Below are 21,624 nucleotides of genomic sequence, written 5' to 3'. Positions count from 1 at the left end.
ACAGAGAGCGGATTCCTCGTCATCCAATTTCCGTGCAGTAGGTAACGATCCCAATGTGTGGCGTAAAAGTACTGCATATCGTGGAATGTATTGTTCGAACCATTATCCATAAATATTTCCTGTGGGGCCCCTCTTCGGGCAATGAAACGCCGTATAGCTTTTCAATATGAATCGGTTGACAAACTAAATACTACTTCCATGTGTATAGCTCGGACTGTCAGACACGTGAATAGTGCGATCCAACGTTTGACTGATCTGCGACCTACTTTTACGTATAGGGTCCAAAATAATCAATACCTACAAACGTGAATGGACGTATATACGGAGTTATCCGTATCATTGGAAGTTGTCCCATTTTCGGTGCTATTGGCTTGGCCTTGTAGATGTGGCACCACTGACAGCAATTAGTAGAGTACTTAGTGGAGCGTACTTCGATTCGCAATTTCGGAATATAAAATTTTTGTCGAATTACATTGACAATGGTTTCGTTATTGCCATGTCGATAAGTTCGGTGGTACCAATCCAAAAGCAATTTGGTAATCGGATGTTGTTTTCGTAATATGATAGGGAATCTGGTGTCGTAACTGATGTAATCAGCTTCTGCAATTCGGGTGTCACACCGTAGAATCCCATACTCGTCTAATAGTGGGGTGAGCTTCACGATCGAGCTAGTTTTTTCCAAAGCTTCCTGCTGTTCTAGTGATGCCTTTACGTTCCGCTGCAGTGTAGATAATTCGTCTCGCTAATATTCTACTTGTGCAATGCGCCACAAACTCCTTTCAGCTTTCTGCAGATCCTCAGATGACAACAATTGCTTACACTCCTTTGGTACTCGCTCAAGTGTGACATCGCAAAGATGATAAATGTACGCTGTGCTGCGCAGTAGACGCTCGTATTTCGAGAAACGATTTACGTCAATCATTGGAACAGGCACGAAATGATGGCCTATGTATATCGGACGCAGTTCTTCTGATGTTTCTTCCAGTAAATCCAACTTATCTTTCGGCCAATCATTCTCCGTTTCGTACAAAAATGCGGGACCACGGATCCACCTGCTGTCTGGTTTGCAATTCGGACCTTTTTCCCATTTTGATGCCTCATCTGCTACGTTTATCCTGGTACCTAGCTACCGCCACTATTCGATACTCGATATACTTAGGACCCCATTTACGCGAAAGGCTACGTATTGCCGTGTCTGATCTTATCCACGAAACAACTGTATTTGAATCACTCCAGAAAAAGGTTCGCTTGATCTTTATAGAATGGCCTTACGTCTTACGTAGCCGAGCACCGATGACTGCCGCCTGGAGTTCAATACGTGGAGTAGACAAAAGCTGTAATGGGGTAACTTTAGTTTTAGATGCTACAAGAGCGCATCGTGTCTGTCCATTGTCAAGCTCTCGGAAATAGGCTACAGTAGAACATCCATTGTTGTTCACTGCCGTCCACGAAAATACGGAGCTCTAAATTATCGTAGTAGTTTGGATCGTATACATGGAAATAACATCGCGGAATCTTCACGTTGTTCAACTCATTGAGAACTTCCAGCCATAGCTTCCACCGTTCAAAAATATCACTCGGAATTTGTTGACTCCAGTCCAGCTTATCTCACGTTCTGTAACAATATTTTCCCTTGTATCACCAACGGAGTCTAATGGGTCGTAGATTCTCATAAGGAAGCTAAGCATCATTCGCTTCATAGGAGCCACGTTCGCCATTTGCCAGTTCTTCAAGATCTCTATGTAGGCTCATGTATGTAAGCAAAATGTATCTTCATCCGGCAACTCTGAGATACTAGTAATCGTTCGAATCCACTTTGGCTGTTCATCGTTAGGTTCTTCACTGTAGCTGGATTGATCTCTCCGATGGCCTCTAGAACATTTTTCCTGTTAGACACCCACTTACGGATGTGAAAACCCGCTTTCTAATGAAGCTTCGCAGCTTCTAACGCCAATTCAACAGCTTCTTCCTCTGTGTCGACACTGTCCAGGTAATCTTCGTCGTAATGACTGTCTTTAATCGCCGCTACCGCTCGTGGATAATGTTTTTCAGAGGAATAAGATGCTCCAAAAATGGCCACATCAGATGCCATCGTAATCATAGGCTGAGATCCACAGATCTATAATACTAACACCCTCCCCCTTTCCAAATGACCTGCCCACATTGTAACCGTTCGTAGCTTCAGCTCGAGGTTTATTAATAACCGGTGGCTTAAGCGCCACTTTCGGGATCCGAAAGACCACCGGTCGAGTTGTTTTGCCCGACTAATTCTCGACTTCTCTCCTCAGGGGTCACCCGAACGGTCGCTAGCTGAAACTTAAAATTACGCTTTGCGCCAAGTGTTTGCCCCAACTTGACCACCTCCCAAGTTTTGTTAGTCAAAATCTCAAACGCTTCCAACCCGCTAACAAATCCCGGCAGAAATTTTGCAAAGTGAATAATCGAAGCAGATGACGGAACGGAACGGAAAGCAAACGGTGCGACCTTACAGCGATTGCTTCAACTAAAAGGAACTAAAACGGAACTACTCGATCTTCTTACTCAAACATTCGTAGGATTTATTTGTTTCGGGTTGAACACATTTGGGGTTGGTACGGAAATGGAAACGTTTATCTAGATCATGGCCATGTCTACACACTAGTCACATACCTGCGCAGGTTTTCTTGCTGGCTTGCTGGGTTTCGCCGGCGCGATGGCGGCGAACCGGTTCGGAACGATGGCGTCGAACCTGTTCGTGGCGATGGCGGCGATGCTGTCCTTGACGATGGCGGCGACAGAAGAATCGCCTAGCTGCAGGATGGCGCGCAGCTGATGAGCCCGTGCTAGTATGGCCGAATTAAAGTTGCGAAGTGGGTGGCGGCTGGACGGAAGGCCTCCGATTTTCTCGAGAGAGCTGCGTCGACGGATGTCGCGCTTCCCGGGTTGATCTTCCCTTCAGACAAGGGCCAACGTACCTCCGCACAGCTTAGCTGTTTACTGATATGACCGCCCGTGATGAAATGAACCCCTGCCTTCGGTTCCAATCCGGCACCGTGGTACGCAATTGGCGACGTATTCCACGCGCCGAGCTCTCTGAACGGTCCGTAGGGTTCGGACCACCGTCGATTAATTGGCGATCGACGGTTCACTTTCGCTTCACTATTCTTACGAAACTTCACCACACTTCGTTTCGCTACCCCGAAGGGCGGGCCTTGATGAGCGCACGGACTCCACAAAACTCCTTCAACGATCAAACGGCGGAAATGCCGTAAACCCTTTTCGCCGACTCCGGGTCGACCTCGAAAATTCCAGCCCGTACCAAAAAAAGCGCCACGCGCTGGAAGTCCAACGCGAAACATAAATTAACATTTAACAGATAACGAGTAGTTCAACAACAAATTTACCTTTTTTTAGTACACTACACTTTTAAAATAGAAATTTGCGAAAGTCGGCTACACCGACAAAAGAAATAAATCTAAAAAAACGAACGAAAAATCTAATTACAATCACGTACAAAATCACTCCAATCACTTTAAATACCTCGACAAACTGAACTTTACTCAAACTCTGCAATACAAATTCTTAAAACTCGCAAAACTTCTAAATGCCAGCCGTTATGGAAGCGAAATGACCGAGTTTGAGTTTGTTCTTGAACAAGAAACCTTCTACAACAATTAACTCATTATTTAGCAATTGCGCCAATTTAAATTTCAAATGGCGACATAGAGTTCGCGCCTTCGGAGACATCGAGCTAACTTTACTACATAGAACATTACAAAGTATCGTTGCCATATTGAATATGGCTGTCGTCATAGTACTCAAACATCACAACTTTTAGTCGAGACACAAACCATGTCGACGACTTGTTTTCTCGTTGACGCGTACAGAATTTAATTTTGAATTTAAACATGATTTTACTTAAAAATAAAAAAACGTCAAAAGCTACAAATAATAAATTAAACTTAAACAGACAGCACGTAAAAACTATTAGACTCAATAACAATAATAAAAAATAATATCAAAACTTTATTTACACTTGATTTTGCTTAAAAAAATTAAAACGTCTGATGCTTTGAATATTTACGTTATTTTAAACGGTAAAAAACGTAAAACGTTACAACATCCACTAAAATCGTTTCCTTAGGACAGACAATATTTGATTCGAATTTGGTTGAAATCGGCCATGGGGTTCAGAAGTGATCGATAGCTGACCAATATACTTAACGCCACACCCTTCCTCTTTTCCAAAGAGCATCGCTAACCCTCTATCATCGTATCCTTAGGATAAAGAATGTGCGTTCCAAATTAGGTTGAAATACCCCCAAAACAATACCCCCTCCATACCTTCCCTTTTTTCAATATATTTATTTATTCCGACTAAGGCCGAATTAGCCTGTGTGGTACATAAGAGCCTTCTCCATTTTGCAGACTACGGAGGGTCCACAAGTCATCTTCCACCTTGTCGATCCACCTTGCCCACTGCGCACCTCGCCTTCTCTTGCCCGTCGAATCGTTGTCGAGAACCATTTTCACCGGGTTACTGTCCGACATTCTTGCTACGTGCCCGGCCCACCGCAGTCGTCCGATTTTCGTGGTGTGAACGATGGATGGTTCTCCCAACAGCAGATGCAACTCGTGGTTTATTCGCCTCCTCCACGTACCGTCCACCATCTGCACCCCACCATAGATGGTACGGAGTATTTTCCTTTCAAAAACTCCAAGTGCGCGTTGGTCCTCCACAAGCATCGTCCAGGTCTCATGTCCGTAGAGGACTACTGGTATAATGAGCGTTTTGTAGATTGTCAGTTTGGTACGGCGGCGAACTCTATTTGATCGGAGCGTCTTGCGGAGTCCAAAGTGCGTACTATTTCCAGCCACTATGCGTCTCCGAATCTTGGTAATGACCCAGTGCAGCACTCTAGCCAGTGCCCCATCACCGTGTTTAAATAGCTCTCCTGGTAGTTGGTCAACCCCAGAGGCTTTGTTGTTCTTCAGCTGGTAAATCTCCTCCTAGATTTCCTGGAGATTCGGAGCCGGTTAAATCATGTCCTGCGCGCGTCCTCCCAGGTGCATCACCATACTGCCACCTTCGTCAGCCATATCGCCATTCTGATGTTCTTGATAGTGCTGCCGCCACATTTGGATCACCTCACCCTGGTTCGTGGGAAGATTTCAGTTTTTGTCCTTACACATATCAGGCTGTGGCACGTGGACCTTACGTGAACGGTTCAACTTCTCATAGAACTTTCGTGTGTTATTAGCGCGGTATAGTTGCTCCCTCTCTTCACGGTCTCGATCTTCCTGCTGGCGCTTTTTCCTCCGGAAAATCAAGTTTTGTCTATTCCGCGCTCGTTTATATCGTGCCTCGTTCGCCCGGTGTTGCGGTGTTGCAGAAATGTCGCCCATGCTGTATTCTTCTTATCCACTAACTGCTCACATTCGCCGTCATACCAGTCGTTTATCTGATCCGGGGACACCGTGCCAAGTGCTGCGGTTGCGGTGCTACCAATGGCAGATCGAGTATCTCTCCAGCCATCTTCAAGAGACGATGCGCCTAGCTGCTCTTCCGTTGGAAGTGCCACTTCCAGCTGCTGCGCGTATCGTTGAGCTAGTCTACCGTCTTGTAGACGCTCAATGTTAAGCTGTGGCATTCGACTTCGACGCTCTTTGTCCACCGTCGAGAGCTTTGAGCGCAGGCATACTGCAACGAGGTAGTGGTCGGATTCATTATAGAATTTACCGTCGATTAGAACGTGGTCGATTTGGTTTCCTGTGTCTTGGTTAGGTGATCTTCATGTGGCCTTGTGCATATCTTTGCGGGGAAAGAAGGTGATTCCGCGGGAGGCCGTTGTCGTTCGATACGATGTGCAGACTATCCGGTCCGATGACCGGTATATAAATTTTTCCTTTCCTACCTGTGTGTTCATGTCCCCGATGACGATTTTGACATCCAGCAGTGGGCATCCGTCGTATGTCTGCTCCAGCTGTGCGTAGAAGAAATGCCCTTTTATCATCAGCTTGTACATACTTGCGTTGATTGGCTGCCAACGTTGGCGCATCTTGCCCAGCACTATGAAGCCAGTTCCCAGCCCATTAGTGGTGCCGCAGCTTTGATAGAAGGTAACCGCTCGATGCCCGCTTTTCCACACTTTCTGTCCTATCCAGCAAATCTCCTGCAGTGCCAAGAGAAATTATATGTGGAAGAATTTTATGCTGAAAAGATTAGCTTTTTTATAGGACAACTGGAGCGTTTTGATACACAACATAACCCAATCACTTGAACTAATGAGATTCTTATTTGGTGACTGATTTTGAATACCGATTCATAGCTTTAATTCAAAAAGCAAAAAAATATAAATTGAATTTCGGATTTCAAGATCAACCAATCCGTCAATCATTATTTTCATCAATGGCGTAGCATCTTTTACTGAGTAGGCTAGACTGGAAGCTAAATGTTAACGCAAATTGACGAGGCTTTTCAATCGTGATGTTTACAAATTGCACATTTGCTGAAATTGTCCCCAGGGATTTAAATAATATCCAGAGATCATAAAGCGGCGAATTTCTGAGAAACTAGTTAAAACTGAAATACTGAAATAAACGCGAAAATAGCATTAAATAGATAAAAGGGTGCGAAGAAAACCCAAACCATACAAACCTGTTAAAGTCTGAACAACTTTCCATTAAATAAAAGCTAATCCCTCAAACGCTCCCGGCTCCATTATGATAATTATTAACTATCGTTTTAACTACAAAGTGGCCGACTCCTACCCCGCATCAGCTCAGCTGTCCAATCTACGCGCATGCGATCCAATAACAGAGGATTGGCTGCGCTTACCATCCAAGATCGATCGGCTCATCCTTTTGATAAACCGTCAACAACAACCGCCTCACTAGTCACCGTTTCGGGCCGCAAAAGTCAAGGTCTACCAGATTCACTTCGAATTTCAGTTTTGCGGTCGCGTCATTTTGTCTACCGTTGGCGTTGTTGATCCCACACTGACTGCTATGCTGGCGAGAATGCGAAACCGGTTCGGAATCCAGTTCTGCCGCCGGATGATGATGGGTGGAGGACAGAATTTCGGCAATTGCGTTCGCGGCACCATAATCGGAATGGAAATGGTGTCGGTTGGTCACGGTGCGATGGAAACGGATTGAACGAATGTATGACGGGCGTGATGGTGACCGAAATTCACCGCTTTCGGTGTTGTTCGTGATCATTAATTATGCAATTTCGGTGCGCAAAGTGGAGTTCACTATTCTCGTTTGGAAAACATGTGGCGCAATATCCATGGAGAAGAGTTCACGACCGTGTAAACCCCAATGTGCACCTCTTGAAGATGAAATTTCTCACGTCTCTTATTCGGAAATCCACAAGCGCTGGCAATACTTATGGCTTGTTTTCAATTACCCTGCCCAATTCGTTCCTTTTACAATCGTCGTGTGCAATTCGCACGATTTTCACTTTGATTTGAATGCAGTTAATTATCGTAGGTGTTGAATTACCTACATAACAACAATCAAATATACTTTTACAACCTATATCCAATCATATCCATAGCCAATCCATACAAACATCGCATCAATCAACAACTCGCTAACTGATTATTCGCCGCAATCAATCACTCCAAGCGATTAACATTAGCCAATTTATTCTTCTCACCACTTGTCGGTCACAATGTAGCTATGCATTATTATTTTTTCCTCTATTGCACCCATGTTTCCATAGTGCTCTGAAACATAAATTATAAGTACCCCGACTATGAATTACATACAAATGTGATTCGAAGAATTCAAAAACGTTTACGTAAACACCAAACGCCGGATTTTTTTTCAAAAATTCGCATACGTGAATAACGCATTACGTACTCATTTGAAGGCTCCCAGTCAAACACTTTTCTACAAACACGTACTATCCAACGTGTGATTATTGTCGAACCCCATTTCCTATTTCAATTGGTTGCATCTCTTTTCCGCTAGACTGGGTTCCTTTCCGAAGCGGAAAATCAGCGAAAGCCTGCATTTCCTCCACGCCCCTCCGAGCATGCATTCTCCAGGGTTGACTCTTTTGTGATTGCTCCTCTAGGTGGTGGTGGATCGTTCATCATACCCCACGTGACTAATTGCTTCGAAGCGAGCGCTGCGCTGTCCCATAATCAACAAGGCGTGAGTGCGGTGGCGCTTTGGGGTCTTCAAACTGAATTCGCTGTCGCCCTGCTTTGTTCACACTCTCACCAGACGACTGACTGTCTCCGACGGGTCTGCTAGTAGCTGATTGCTGGAAGTCGTTAACCTTGTCGTTTTTATTAGCATCGTTGGAGCCCGAACCCTGTGTTTACACTAAATTAGGCAAGAGTGTTATTTTTTTGGGGACCGAGCACGAATGCCTGTGTATGTTGTCATGTTGCGTAGAGCAACTTATGTAGATCATGAAAAAGTGAAAGGAGAGAATGTAACTTGGAATTCGATAATTTTCGTAAACCAGTAGATGTTTAATTGAGGAAACAGAAACTATCTCACGAAAACGCTTTCTCTATTTTACAGGTGGTATCGTGTCCAGCGTAGATGCCCTCCAGGGATATTACGGCACCAAAATCGGTGATCTAACCCAGCTGCATCATGGAGTATCAGGCTCAGTGTACGCCGTCGATGCGCGAACCATATTTCTGAAGAATTTCAATTACGACGGAGAAGGTCCAGGTAAGTTCCCAACCAGTCGTAAGATCGTCAAATCAAATAAGTAATCTTAATCACTTCCTAAGCTGCGTACTTCTACGTGGGAAACACTCGTGCACCCAGCAACAAAGGGGCCCACCGTTTGCGGGATGAGCGCGGTCGTTCCGGGGTGCTGCGAAAGTACCGCAACGAAGACATCACCCTGTCGCTGCCGGAGGGAAAAACCCTTCGGGACATCCGGTGGTTCTCGATTTGGTGCGACGATTTTAGTGTCAACTTCGGCGATGTCGTCATTCGGAACGATTTGGATTTTCCTAGGCCGACCAAAATCGGACAGCTGGGCGGAGTGCACGACGTTAGTTCGGACAACATTGTGATCGTCGATGCGCAGACGCTGCTGATACCGAACTTCAACTACGATGGAGAAGCTCCAGGTATGGATTTATGGGCGATAATGTTGAAATTCATGACATTTTAGAAAACATTTGAAAATATTTCTTGGAGAAATTCTAGAAACTTGATAGATCTAGCAGAATGAACGCTCAACTGGAGCAGAGCCAAAACATAATCTCAATTATTTTTTGAATTAAACATTTTTTTGGCAAAGTTGAGAGACGCACAAACACTATTAGCATCGCCCTAAATGATTACTTAATATCTAGCCTATTTGAATAGGCAAAAATATCTTCGTTAATTATGTATTCCACTACGTATCTACTCTCACACCTTTGCCCAAGTAAAGACCATCTTTTATGGTTTTGATGATAAGGCATGTGAGATTCTGATAAATTGTGCGTTGATCGTGGTTTTGATTAGCATGCATTGGCGAGATCCGGAATACTTTGTTCTGCTCGGTTGCGGTTGCTAAATTAGCACGCGCTTGATCGTGTTTTTGTTCAGAATATTCGGTAAATCTGAGCCGTTTCAGGAGGCTCAAAGGCCCGAAAACGTGAATTAGCAAAAATGTAGAGCGTTTACTTTTCATATTAAAGTAATTCCATCCCATGAATAGCATCACTTACAAAAGTCTTTTTCGGTTGCCACCGGTGGGCCTTTTCAGGATTAGGAACTCGAGCGTGGTATTGTACGAAGGCAACTTGGAGTTGATTGAAGCAATCAATTTGCGTTTGATCTGCTTGGGGAATTCGCAGATTCTAAACTCGGAAAGGTCTGCCTTCGCATGGCGGAGGTTGAGTGCATTGGACAATTTCTTGGTAATGAAGTTACACATCGATCATCAACCGAGTAGTGCACTAGCAGAGTGATCCATGTTATTCTGGTCTATAACAAGAAGAGCAACCGTTTCCAGCAGGATGCTGGATTGGTACGACTGTACCGGCATACTAACTTGGGAGTTTGGATTCGCTGATCCGGGGACTACGCCGATATTCGACATGGCTGGATTCACTTGTTGGAACGGTTGACCAGGCACAGCAACAGGAGTGGAGGAAAATTGTCTGGTTGGATTCTGGTGCAGAAGAGTGTAGTTTTTTGATGGCGACTTGGATGTACACTTGGATGGTCGTACTTGGATGTACAATTTCTGCCTTGGTGTCCACTACGGAAGCAATTTCAGCATAAATGCTTCTGGGATACCAGCTCAAAGCGCTGGCGAACGGACATCTGGGAGAATGCTGGACATTGGAACAGGAAGTGACTTTCTGGACAAGCTATTCAGCTTGGAGAGTAGGATTTGGATTCGGTCGTGGCGGAATTGGATACCATCTTGACACACTTCTTCGAGACTTGTATGGAACCGGCCACCTTGACTTGGCCAGACTGACTGGAGCGCAGTTGCAGAAATTGATACTACGGACTTTAACATTCGGACCTGTTGATATAAGAAATCGACCAACTCCGGGTAGGATACATTGTCCAAGCCGCTTGTTCTCTCCTCCAGGCCAGGAGGGTCATTGGATCTAGCTTGTAGCTGAATAGGTCGATTAACTGGGTATCCCAGTGAATTACTGGTTCATCCAGATTCGAAAGTGCTCTCACATGCCTTTGGTAACCATCAACAAGATCGTGCAGTTCTTTCGGTGACTCCCTCTTGAGTGGTGCGAGGTCGTACATGGCACGGAACAGCTGACGCTTCAGGAACCGCTTGATGTCGTAGAGTTTCAGTAGAGCGTCCCATGTCGCCGCATAGTTGTCCGCTTCTATTTCGACTGTCTCGAATGAATTGTGAGCTTCTCCCTCGAAAGATTGCAAAAGGTATTGTAGCTTCGCTGCGGTAGGAATATCCGCATTTGAAAGTACCATCGAGGTAAACGTGTCGCGGAAGCAAAGACATCGAGAAAAATCTCTGTTGAATCTTGGGAAGTCGATCTTGGGGAACCGGAGATGAAATTCTGACGAAACTTGCTGTTGGTTAGCCATCATCTATGAGTTCAACAAGGCTTGAATTGAATCGGTTGACCGCTTCATCAAAAGAAATCTTTTGGCTTTGCAGAATCTCGTCTCGAGTTCTGCTCGCTCTTGTAAATGCTCATCGAACATCTCGGAAGAATCAGACTTCCTAATTTCCGCCTAAATTTCATGGAACTCCATGTAGACACGGTCCAAGCACTCAAGACAGATTAGAATCTGGTAGGCGTCCTGTTCATAATTGTACTTTTTGATAAAGCCTTCCACGGATTCATGAACCACCATCTACGCCTTCCGCTTCATCATATACTCGGCCAGCTTCTTCCCCGGTTTCGATAATTTGTCACATTCACTTCACTACTTCACTTATAACGGGACGGCCAGTCGCGTTTCCGGTTAATAATTGGGCGGCTTATGCGCCACTCCTGGTAGGAGACCGCCCAACAAGTTATCGTTGCCCGGCTTGAGACCTCCTTAGGGGAAGGGTCACTTTTCTTAGAAATAAAGCTGACTGGCTAATCTGAATACGTCGGTCGTACTTCTCTTTTCCGAGTGGACACAACTGATCCCAAGAGATCTCTTAGATATATTTTTCCGATTTCCGACCTAGAAACAAAATCATACAGGCGGGGGTTTTCCTCATCGGACCAACCTAAAAAAGTTACCCGTTTCACCCCGTCCAAGACTAGAAAGCGGTTCAAATGTCAAATCGGGCTGACTACCCAGTAAATACAACAACAAAACCAAAGTTCGAACACGAAGCGAAATAAATTCTTTAAAGGACAGTAACTAAATACATTCAAATTACACGCATTTGGACCAGTCTAACGTCTCAACTCTGGGTTTTTATTTCGGCTCCGATTAATTCATACATGGAACACTCAACAAACATTTACATGGATTTTAATGCGTTTCGTTTATTTGCTTGCATTCGCCTAGGCCTAGCATTCCCACTGTTTCCCTCTAACTTCTATCTACGTGTGCGTGCAATCTAATCTTCTCTACTCTTTACGGGTGTACATTAGGGCAGTTCACATTTCAAAATGTTCGAAAATTCCAACTCCCATATGTCTATTAGCATCATTTTGATAATATAGGAGTCCTGGCAAAATTTCAGGCAATTCGGTGGCCATTTAGGGGTGGCGCGAAGTCAATTTATGTTTATATGGAAATTTGTATGGGAAAAACTTAAAATTTATTCAAGTCTCCCTACAACTGTCAAATCGTGATGAATTCAAATAAACATCCCCAACCTCCCTTTTTGGAATCTATATAAATGAGACCTCCGGATAACACATTAGTTATGAGTGGATTGGATGGTTCTATTGACAGTGTGAATATGGGATAAATGGCTAAAATGGTGTAATTAGCCTCAACGTAGCAGTGGAAATATAAATCAAAATTAATGAGTTACCCACTGATTGAGCTTAAATAGATTCCAAAAATGGAGGTTGGGGATGTTTATTTGAATTCATCACGATTTGACAGTTGTAGGGAGACTTGAATAAATTTTAAGTTTTTCCCATACAAATTTCCATATAAACATAAATTGACTTCGCGCCACCCCTAAATGGCCACCGAATTGCCTGAAATTTTGCCAGGACTCCTATATTATCAAAATGATGCTAATAGACATATGGGAGTTGGAATTTTCGAACATTTTTGAAATGTGAACTGCCCTAGTGTACACTCTCTTTACATATATTCTGCTTTCCCGTTCTCTTCACCGGCGGTATCTCCGGCTACGCGATTCTTCTCCTCTAGCTGACTCCGACAACTTCTCCTGCGAGCTCACTCTCGCTTCTCACATACGGTGAGCTTCACACGGGAGCCGTCCTCAATGGGCTACTGACGTACTCACAAAAACAAATTGTTGTGCCTCTACTGGGTCACATGGCCATGGACGACACAAACAATTATGCATGCATTTAATTACTCACGGTTTCTCGACTAGCTAGTCAGGAGCGGACCTACGGATGGGGCCGGAGCTGCTTTAAGCACTACTCCGGGCCAGAAACTCGCGCCGACGGACGGCGTATTGCGTCGATGTGGTGGTCACTCACTCCCTCCGGTGCGCGGGCTTACGCATGGGCGCGGTACAAGCGTCCGTCCTGGCGCGCAAAGCAAAGTGTTGAGGCGCCGTCGGCACTTGCTAGACGATGACGACGACGACAACGGCGATCTGCTGCTATGCGGTTGGAGGTTGGATGCAAATTGATTGATGTGGTTTCGGTGGTTTGGCTTCGCCTGCCAAAGGTGCGCTTTTGATGGTACGCAACCTTCTCCGGCCAAGTGTACCCCGGGAACTTTTGTAGCCGATGCGTGGGGTCAAAAGACGGTCTTATCGGATTGGTGTAGTGTGTCGGCTTCGCCAATTTAATGCTGCCACGGACCTAATTAACAATTAGCACATACGCACAAGGTTTGAGACACTATCTACAAATTCACATGTTCAATAATTTACCTTTTAAAATCGAATTTACGCACACTAATTCTTACAGGATTAACGACCTTGAGCTTTAACAAACTTATGTTCGACTAGACGGAAACAAAGAACGTTTATTAGCTAACAATCTACTACGAGACTATGCCACTTTTACCTTACAAAACACACTACGCACGGAACAAAATTGACCGCTTTTGCCTCTTCTACGGATCGGAACAAAGTGAACGATTCCGGGCCGGAAAAATCCTCAGATACCGCGAAATTTTAGACATTGTCTCCATAGTTCGCGAAATTCAACGAAGTTGAAATTTGCGAACCCGAGCATCAAAAGAATTTATCCACGAAATCCCCCAAAATCGTGCATCTCATTCCCACAGACGATTCAAATTAGCCAGTAAGTTTGCTCGCTAAGAATCGTGCCAAGCGTGGAATGCCGGACAAGCCAAAGGTCAACGCAACTTCAAAAGACCGGCGTGCGGGTCGTTGGCCGCAAGCCACGCGCTACTTTCGGCGTCATGATGCGCTATATGCTGGCTAAACCCCATGTGTTTCTTTGGTAGCTGACTGTAGGGAACTCATAAGACTCAATTCTTAGCGTAGGTAACTCAATGGCGTACTTCTTCTAGACTATTCTTGCGGTGATCCAAGACAAAGATTTATTTCAAAAGACGCAACTGGACATGCAAAGTTTTATAATTTAAATAAATAACAAAATAAATATATTTACAGAGATAAACTGAACATTTAAATAAATAAATAAATAAATATGGCGTACTTGCTACACACTATCACCACAGATCGACAGAATGAAAATAGAATACGGAAGAACGGTACGCAAATCGGTAACGGACTTCTTCCCGGCGCGTCGTACCGTCTTCTTCAATCTATAAACTTTATCCGAACTTCGCAATCTGTCACGCCGTTGCTTCGCCAGAGCAAACGGGTCCAAAATATTCTATTGGGGAGCCTACTATACACCTTGCGCTCTTTGCAGATGGCACCAAATAATCATAATGGCTAGCTGACACAAAGATAGTGCCAGCGCACGGAAGAAGACAAAATGGTGCACTCACCGCACCTGCCCTTCTGGTCGGGGGAACCTTTGATCCGGCTCAAAGGACCAACTGATGAGGCTTATCCAATCCTATTCGAAGAATTTTCCACTGTCTAGCAGAAGATGGCCCAGACGATCTATTTACGATGAACCACCAATTATAATCATTCCACAGGAAAGGCTATTCATATAGGCCACTGCTTGGCTGCTTGTTAATGCAAGTATTGCTTAAACACTTCAGTGCGCCACACGTAATCCAACAAAACAGTCGAGGTTTAATTCGAACTGAACAGTGATTATTCGGTTTGATTATAAGAAAATCACCATTGTAGATTAACCACTCAATTTACTTGCCGCACAAACGACCAAAACACAGATGGGTGTTCTTCGTTCCTATGTATATTTCTAATTAATTCTCACTATACTATTTACAAATTTCCCTCGTTTTCTTCTCTGTACAATTGAGTGACGTGCACCAATGTGGTAGTGGTCATCCGGTTCAACAAGCGCTTTTTGCGTTCTCTCCTCCTATCGCAGTAAAAATTGTAATATTAGACCAATCGTAATCCGGAACGCACTCCCTGCAAGGAAGTGACCAAGAGTAAGCGCCTCAAAGCCGCTGGAATCGTCTTTAAGCGGAACAAGTAGCCTAGAGCTATCTGTGCCAGTAATGTTTCAGAGTCATCCATCATAGAACAGGATGCGGGTTCCTAGGACTCGGAAAAAGTGTTTTTGGACCGATGCTATGGCAGCTTTCCGAATCTCACTGGAGTATGTTGCCCTATGGTATCCGTCTGTTGTCCGTTGTTGAAAACTGGTTTACAGCCTTCGTTCTAAAGCAGACAAAAACAGATGCTTTTCTTTGGGAAGCTTTTCAATGAGGGGGTTGTATCTGAATGGAACCCCAGTACTGAATGCCTGTGACCGTGATCAGGCGCCACACAGTAACCCTCACTCTACACCCAAAATACAAATAATAGAATTGTTGCTCAAAATCTTGACATATGTAATTATGCAAGGTTTTAATATTTAAAATGTAAGCTTTTTATGCAGATGCTGTATTGAGGTCAATAGGTCATTCGGCCGAATAGGTTGTTCCGCCGAATGTGTCATTCTGTGTCAATGTGTCTAACATCTCACTTCTCACTGTGGAAAGTGATAAATAAGAAGTTAGAAGTAATGAGTACGAAGAGAGGGTTTTCCCTTCTCACTTTACGCAGTGAGAAGCTATAAGTGAGTAATGAGGAGTGAGAAGTAAGAAGTGAATCGTCTTACTTTTCACCCATCATCTCTTTGTTATAAGTGATTAGTGAGAAATGATGGCAGTTAAGTAAGAAGTGAGACGTCTCACTTCTCATTCCTCATTTCATACTTCTCATTGTAAATTGTGAGTAGTACGAAGTGAGCAGTGAGACGTCCAAGAGTGTAGAGTGAGACGTCTCAATACTCACTATTCACTCCTCATTTCTCACACCTCACTGTGTAAACTGAGAAGTGCGAAGTGAGACGTCTAAAGTCGTTCAAAAATGACGTTACATGTTTAAGGGGGGAGCTGGTCTAATATTTTTGACAGTACATATAATTGGTATACAAAAAAATAGTGACAAAGGGGGGAGGGGTGGTCTAGAAATCTCGAGACGTCTCGCTTTCCACTCTTCATTTCTTACTTCTCACTGTAGTGAGTATTGAGACGTTTCACTTCTCACTTCACACTACTCACTTGTTGAGAAGTGAGATGTTTCACTTTTCAAACCTCATTTCTCACTTCTTAAATGACCTATTCGCCAAATATATTATTCGGCCACACGCAAAAAAAGCGTTTATTTTAAAAAACGGTGTATTTTTTCGGGAACAACAGTCACGGAATCGGGAATACAGTCACGTTTTCTGGAACGTTCTGGAAAACGTGACTGGTGCTCCCGAATGCATGAATTAAATCACGGTGTATTTTTGCTGGTTCACGAATTCGGGAACGCTTTTTTTTGCGTGTATATGACCTATTCGACCACATGACCTATCCGGCCCGATGACCTGTTCGGCCAAATTTTTTTTGGCCAGGTGGATTCCGGCCTAATGACCCCTCCACGAGATTTAGTTTCAAAAAGTGTGTCTACAAAATTTGTACACATACACACACATACACACACACACACACAGGGCAGCAGGGACTTTGTCCAAGGGCTTGACGACCCCTCCCCATGGCCACTGCGAGTTAGACGCCCACCGCAGCCGTTCGGCTACGGAAAGGTCCGGCAGGGACGCAGGTAGCATTGGTTCGGCTATCTGCAGCGGACGCCTCCAAGGTAGTCAAGTTAGGGAGCGTCAAGGTGAGATGTTCGGTATGCCCTGTGCGCATATACGAGCAACCCGAAGTTTGCTTCAAGTGCCTGGAACCGGGGCACAAGCAATGGGACTGCAAAGGCCCTGACAGAAGCAATCTCTGCCGACGCTGCGGATTGGAGGGACATAAGGCACAATGCTGCACGAACCCTCCCAATTGTTTGATCTGTTCCAGCAAAGCTGTGAACAGCAAGCACCCCATGGGGGGTTCGATGTGCCCGGCGTTTAAGCGTGCTGCAAAATCACAGTGCAGGTAACGCAGCTGGCTTGCTCGGCCTCGCCCGAGTGTTTGGTGTGCGCAGGCTTAGAGGAAACGGCGGAACACGTGTTGTTCGTGTGCTCACGTTTTTCGCGCAATGCGTGACCACATGCTTGCCACATGTGGTCTGGACACTACCCCGGACAACCTAGTTCGGAGGATGTGTAAAGATGAAGTTGGCTGGAACGCCGTTTTATCGGCTATCGCCCAAATCGTCTCGGAGCTAAACAGAAGGTGGCGCGTGACTCAAGGATGGCTAGTTCAGGCGCAAATAAGGTGGTGCAAGGGATCGGAGTCGGCTTCATGGGTCATACCGGTGGTCATGCTCTGTGGTCGAACTCGATCCTTTTATCGAACAAGTGGCCGCGCGAAGAACAACATAGTATTGTCGCTTTCGCGGCGTCGGTCAACCGGGCGGGTTCCGAGCCCGAGGACGGAAAGGGGTCCTCGTCAAGGCTGGGGCAGGCGTAGGCACCGCGTCGGCAAGTCCCTCTGTGTGCTGGCGAATAGGCCCTATCGCAGAAAGGTCAATTTGGGGTGCACGCGGCATCATCATTCTTGATACCAGTCGTGCAGAGGAAAGCAGGCGCGAAGTCGACCCTTCCCACCTTCCGAGGACATAGGGCGTGGTAAGGCCACCTGGAAAGTCGGCAACGCGCTGGCACGATACCATGGTGTTCTCTTAAAAAAGCGGTGCTGCAAAGACACGCAGCTAACCTCGAGGGTGCGTTGTGCACTGGCCCCCCTTTGAAGCATTACTTTCTGGTTGTACCGAAGGGACTATGGGCTTGGCGGCAATGGAAACGGTTTAGCGGGCCGGGGATGTAGTCCTGCCTCCCTCGTTTGCTGTTGGAGGTGATCCCTAACCCCGCACTTCCTGGACAACCCAGGATGTCTGTTGAGCAGATTCCCCCTCCATTGCTTAGGAAGAAAAACACACACACACAGACATCACCTCAATTCGTCGAGCTGATTTGATTGGTATATAACACTATGGGTCTCCGGGCCTTCTATAAAAAGTTAATTTTTGGAGCGAACGTATAGCCTTTACGTATACTTAGTATACGAGAAAGGCAAAAACGATAAATATTAGGAGTCAGCCATAATTTCAGCCTAGCCAAATTTAACCTTCTATAATTGCAGAAGAACCTACTTCGTCGCTTACACTGACTGTTGCAATTGCTAATAGCTGAACTATAGATTGTATAGCGTGTGAAAAATACAGAAACTTATTCGAAATACCGTTCAGCATAAATTTGTTACGATCGAACAGTTAAATGTCGTGAATTTTATGTATTTAAATATTCTTTAGAATTGTTCCATTGTGTAACTTTTTTACATCTCATCAACAGACGCGAAATTTTGGGTTGGCCGTGGCCCGAAGCCCACCTCTCAGGGTATCCGAATTCCAGACGAAAACGGCAAGGAAACACCGCTGCGTCGCTACGATAAAAAGACCATCGTCCTAACTCTACCCGGGGACCTGACCGTGTTCGACATCGGACATTTCGGCGTGTGGTGCGAAGCGTTCACCGTCGACTTCGGGCACGTACGCATCCCGGACCAGGTCAACGTGCCTCCTTCGCTGAAGATGCTGGGCATCAGCCCCCAGGTAAAGAATCCTAACAATAACAACAGCAACGTCAATCGGCGCCGTCAACCGGCCGCACAACAGCAGCAACAAAATAACGATCCGGGAGTCTTGGAGTACGTCGGATCACTGTTCTATTGATTGAAGTAGATGGCGATCGGAAACGGCGACTATGAGCTCAACTCTGGTATCACTTCCCCATGTTCGATCGTTTCCGTTGTAGGTAATAGCGTTGAAATCAATCTCCACTAACGGTCGACGACGGCTGAGATTGATTAATTGCCTACGACAGGGCCAACTTTCCTTCAGCTTCGCTCTCTACGGAAAAAATGTCTTAAAGTGGTACCATTAATCAATTAAATAGATTACGATAAATACTAGCGGTAATTACACTATTAGTTTGTAGTTTTTTTAGGATGGGAAAAGAGGTGAATATACAACAGCCATACAGCTGTTGGCAAGAAAGGAAAAGAAACCGCGAAACTGGCAGAGCAACAAATCGCAACACACAATCTCAGCACGATCAATTGTAAATAGCTTGTAAACAATTCACATCGAGTCTCATTTTAGTAACCATTTTAATACCAATCCTAGCGTTGTAAGCATTTGAAAGTGACATTTTTATAACTCTCCTGAACACATTAAAACAGCAAGGAAATTCATGACAGTGAAGTAAATAAACAGTTCTTGTACGATTTCGTGTACCAAGAAAAGGCTCGTTTTTATTGCTCTAATGGTATCATGTTGTAAATCGAAATCACTTCACCTTCTCACTTGTACACAAAGCACAGTACCCTCAATTAACCAATCCAACCGCATAACCAACGATCATGATAATTTGCACTCGACTGTCGACTACTGCCAGCGAACGACATCAACGGAAGCATCAATCCACCCAAATAGCGCCATTTGTAACTAAACCAATGCATCGCATCATAACCAACAATGGATGAAACCATTCGCACATAGGCTGGGTGCTTACACGACCGATAGTGGCCGACTTGTGACTGAAAGTCGGATAAAACCTTCTTTGCATCCCATTCACATTCACATCAACTATTCGCTTTAATCCGATGTTCGATCGAAAATTCAGTTTCAAAACGCGGCTCAATAGCATGATGGTTTTATTCGACACTTCGACTACTATGCACTACTGAAGCATATCACTTGGACTGCCTGCTTGACAATGCACCGACTTTTAATGTGACATCAAACGGCAAACGGTGGTGCATTGTTCGATTATTATTGTCACATGTAAACATTCAATTCAACACAATTTGAACGTGAAGCCCGATTGTGACACGCGCCGCCGCGCATTCATTGATGACGGTAATTAACAGGGGAGAGATAAATAATTGGCTGACCGACAAACGACTTCAACCCGCGTTGCACAGCTCAGTTAGTACACGATGACAACCATTAACAGACAATTAACGAACGCGAACGCGCCAAACAGTCAACAGAGGTTAGATTCGTGTATTTTTTTTTTTCGGTATGCATGGTCGGCATTTCACAGCTGTTGAGTACTTAACGAGACCCATTCATTTAGCAGCCTTTAGATAGCCCACTAGCTCCACGCTGACCATACTGCTCTGCCTACAATCTGCTGCTGGTGCTGCGCCGCCGCTGCTGCTGCTGTTGGGATCTCTCATTGAATGACTGCGGTGAGAACGCGATTCTCGCTGGACAGCATCACAACTCACAAACATATTCTATCTGCCTACTGACCGGTGCGCGCTCGTCGTGTAGTGGATTGGCTGTACATTTTCGGGGCTTTGTAAGTATTCAAATGCGGCTTTCCTAGATTTGCATTTGCTGGTGGAGGTTCGGAAGTGGGTCATCGTAGTTTATATTCATGTGAATTCAACATTCTACCGATTGCTGTATTAGAAAATAGTCTTATGTTTCAATGGAATACTAACCTAGGTACATTTGAAAGAGTCGCATTTATGTCAACCAAATCTACCGCCTAGTACGCTCTCGAATGGTAGTCTAGCCCTGGTCTAGCCTAGAGCAATGAACGTTGTTATAAAAGTTAAATCATACAAACTTAATATAGCAAGGTATATTATCTGTAGCTTGAAACATTTATGAAAATAACAAAATGAAACGGTTAAAGTCATTAGCATAAACATTGATCAACGCTGATCCACATAATCGAGGAACAAAACATCCCGATGCTCATGCGTCACAATGGCTACAGGCTACAGAAATACAGGTTTACCTCGATTATATGGACCCTCGATTATATGGACTTCGATTATATGGACTTTTTACCTCGATTATATGGACATTTTTTTTCGCTCAATTTTTTTGTGTTTTGGGGTTTTAAAAAGATGTTGAATATTGTAAGTCATATTTTACATTGATTCTATATTTATTATGGTACATTGGGGCAAATAAAGGCCCGTAAGGCATGTTGTGATGTTATATATGGAGATGCACTCTGAGTCATATGTTCGATTGACTTGATTGATTTACCATTTTCGCGTTGTAAAATTTCATTGTATATAATGATAAATATACAATTCTTTAATCTGCAACAGCCACGGCCTCGTCCTTACAAATAGGTGGTGAAAAGTAATGCGTATTTTTGGTGATCTCTGCCATACGAAAACGTGAAGTGAATTGTCAGACTGACAGTATGCGGAGCAAGTGATAAGATGAGATTTCATATTAAGCTGTTAGATATTTGCTTCCAACCTTTTTCTGCTTTTGGTGCATGGAATTAAGTATAGAAGGACGGATGATGCATTAACATTTAGCAAACCGGACCCACTGAGACTGATTTTTTAGGTATATCCACGAAACTGGAAGAGTTTATTTCAATATGATACATAAAGTTCCAAATGGTTTTCAAACCTGGCATTATTTCTTCTGGACGAACTTGAGAATTATTTGAATGTAAAAAA

The 21,624-nt window shown here is 44.5% G+C and overlaps 1 protein-coding gene and 1 long non-coding RNA gene across 2 annotated transcripts in view; one reads left to right on the top strand and one right to left on the bottom strand.

Moving 5' to 3' along the window:
• The window catches only part of LOC134204981 (protein Skeletor, isoforms B/C-like), a 59,090-nt gene extending 39,337 nt beyond the window's left edge, over window positions 1-19,753 (top strand). Inside the window, exons 2-4 of the mRNA XM_062679831.1 lie at window positions 8,524-8,679; window positions 8,742-9,089; window positions 18,474-19,753. Of these exons, the coding sequence (XP_062535815.1) occupies window positions 8,524-8,679; window positions 8,742-9,089; window positions 18,474-18,853 (884 nt within the window). The 3' untranslated portion in view covers window positions 18,854-19,753. The remainder of the gene's footprint in view (window positions 1-8,523; window positions 8,680-8,741; window positions 9,090-18,473) is intronic.
• Window positions 3,161-3,802, bottom strand: LOC134205602 (uncharacterized). Its single transcript, XR_009978161.1, has 3 exons — window positions 3,520-3,802; window positions 3,384-3,454; window positions 3,161-3,316 (listed from the first exon to the last, which is right to left on the bottom strand). It is a non-coding gene; the product is annotated as an uncharacterized LOC134205602 (long non-coding RNA).
• Window positions 19,754-21,624: the final 1,871 nt, after the last annotated feature.

Source organism: Armigeres subalbatus, chromosome 1 (assembly GCF_024139115.2).
Source record: "Armigeres subalbatus isolate Guangzhou_Male chromosome 1, GZ_Asu_2, whole genome shotgun sequence".
Classification (NCBI taxonomy): domain Eukaryota; kingdom Metazoa; phylum Arthropoda; class Insecta; order Diptera; family Culicidae; genus Armigeres; species Armigeres subalbatus.
The sequence above is the reverse complement of the archived record's forward strand: the minus strand, read 5'-3'. Positions and strand labels throughout refer to the sequence as shown.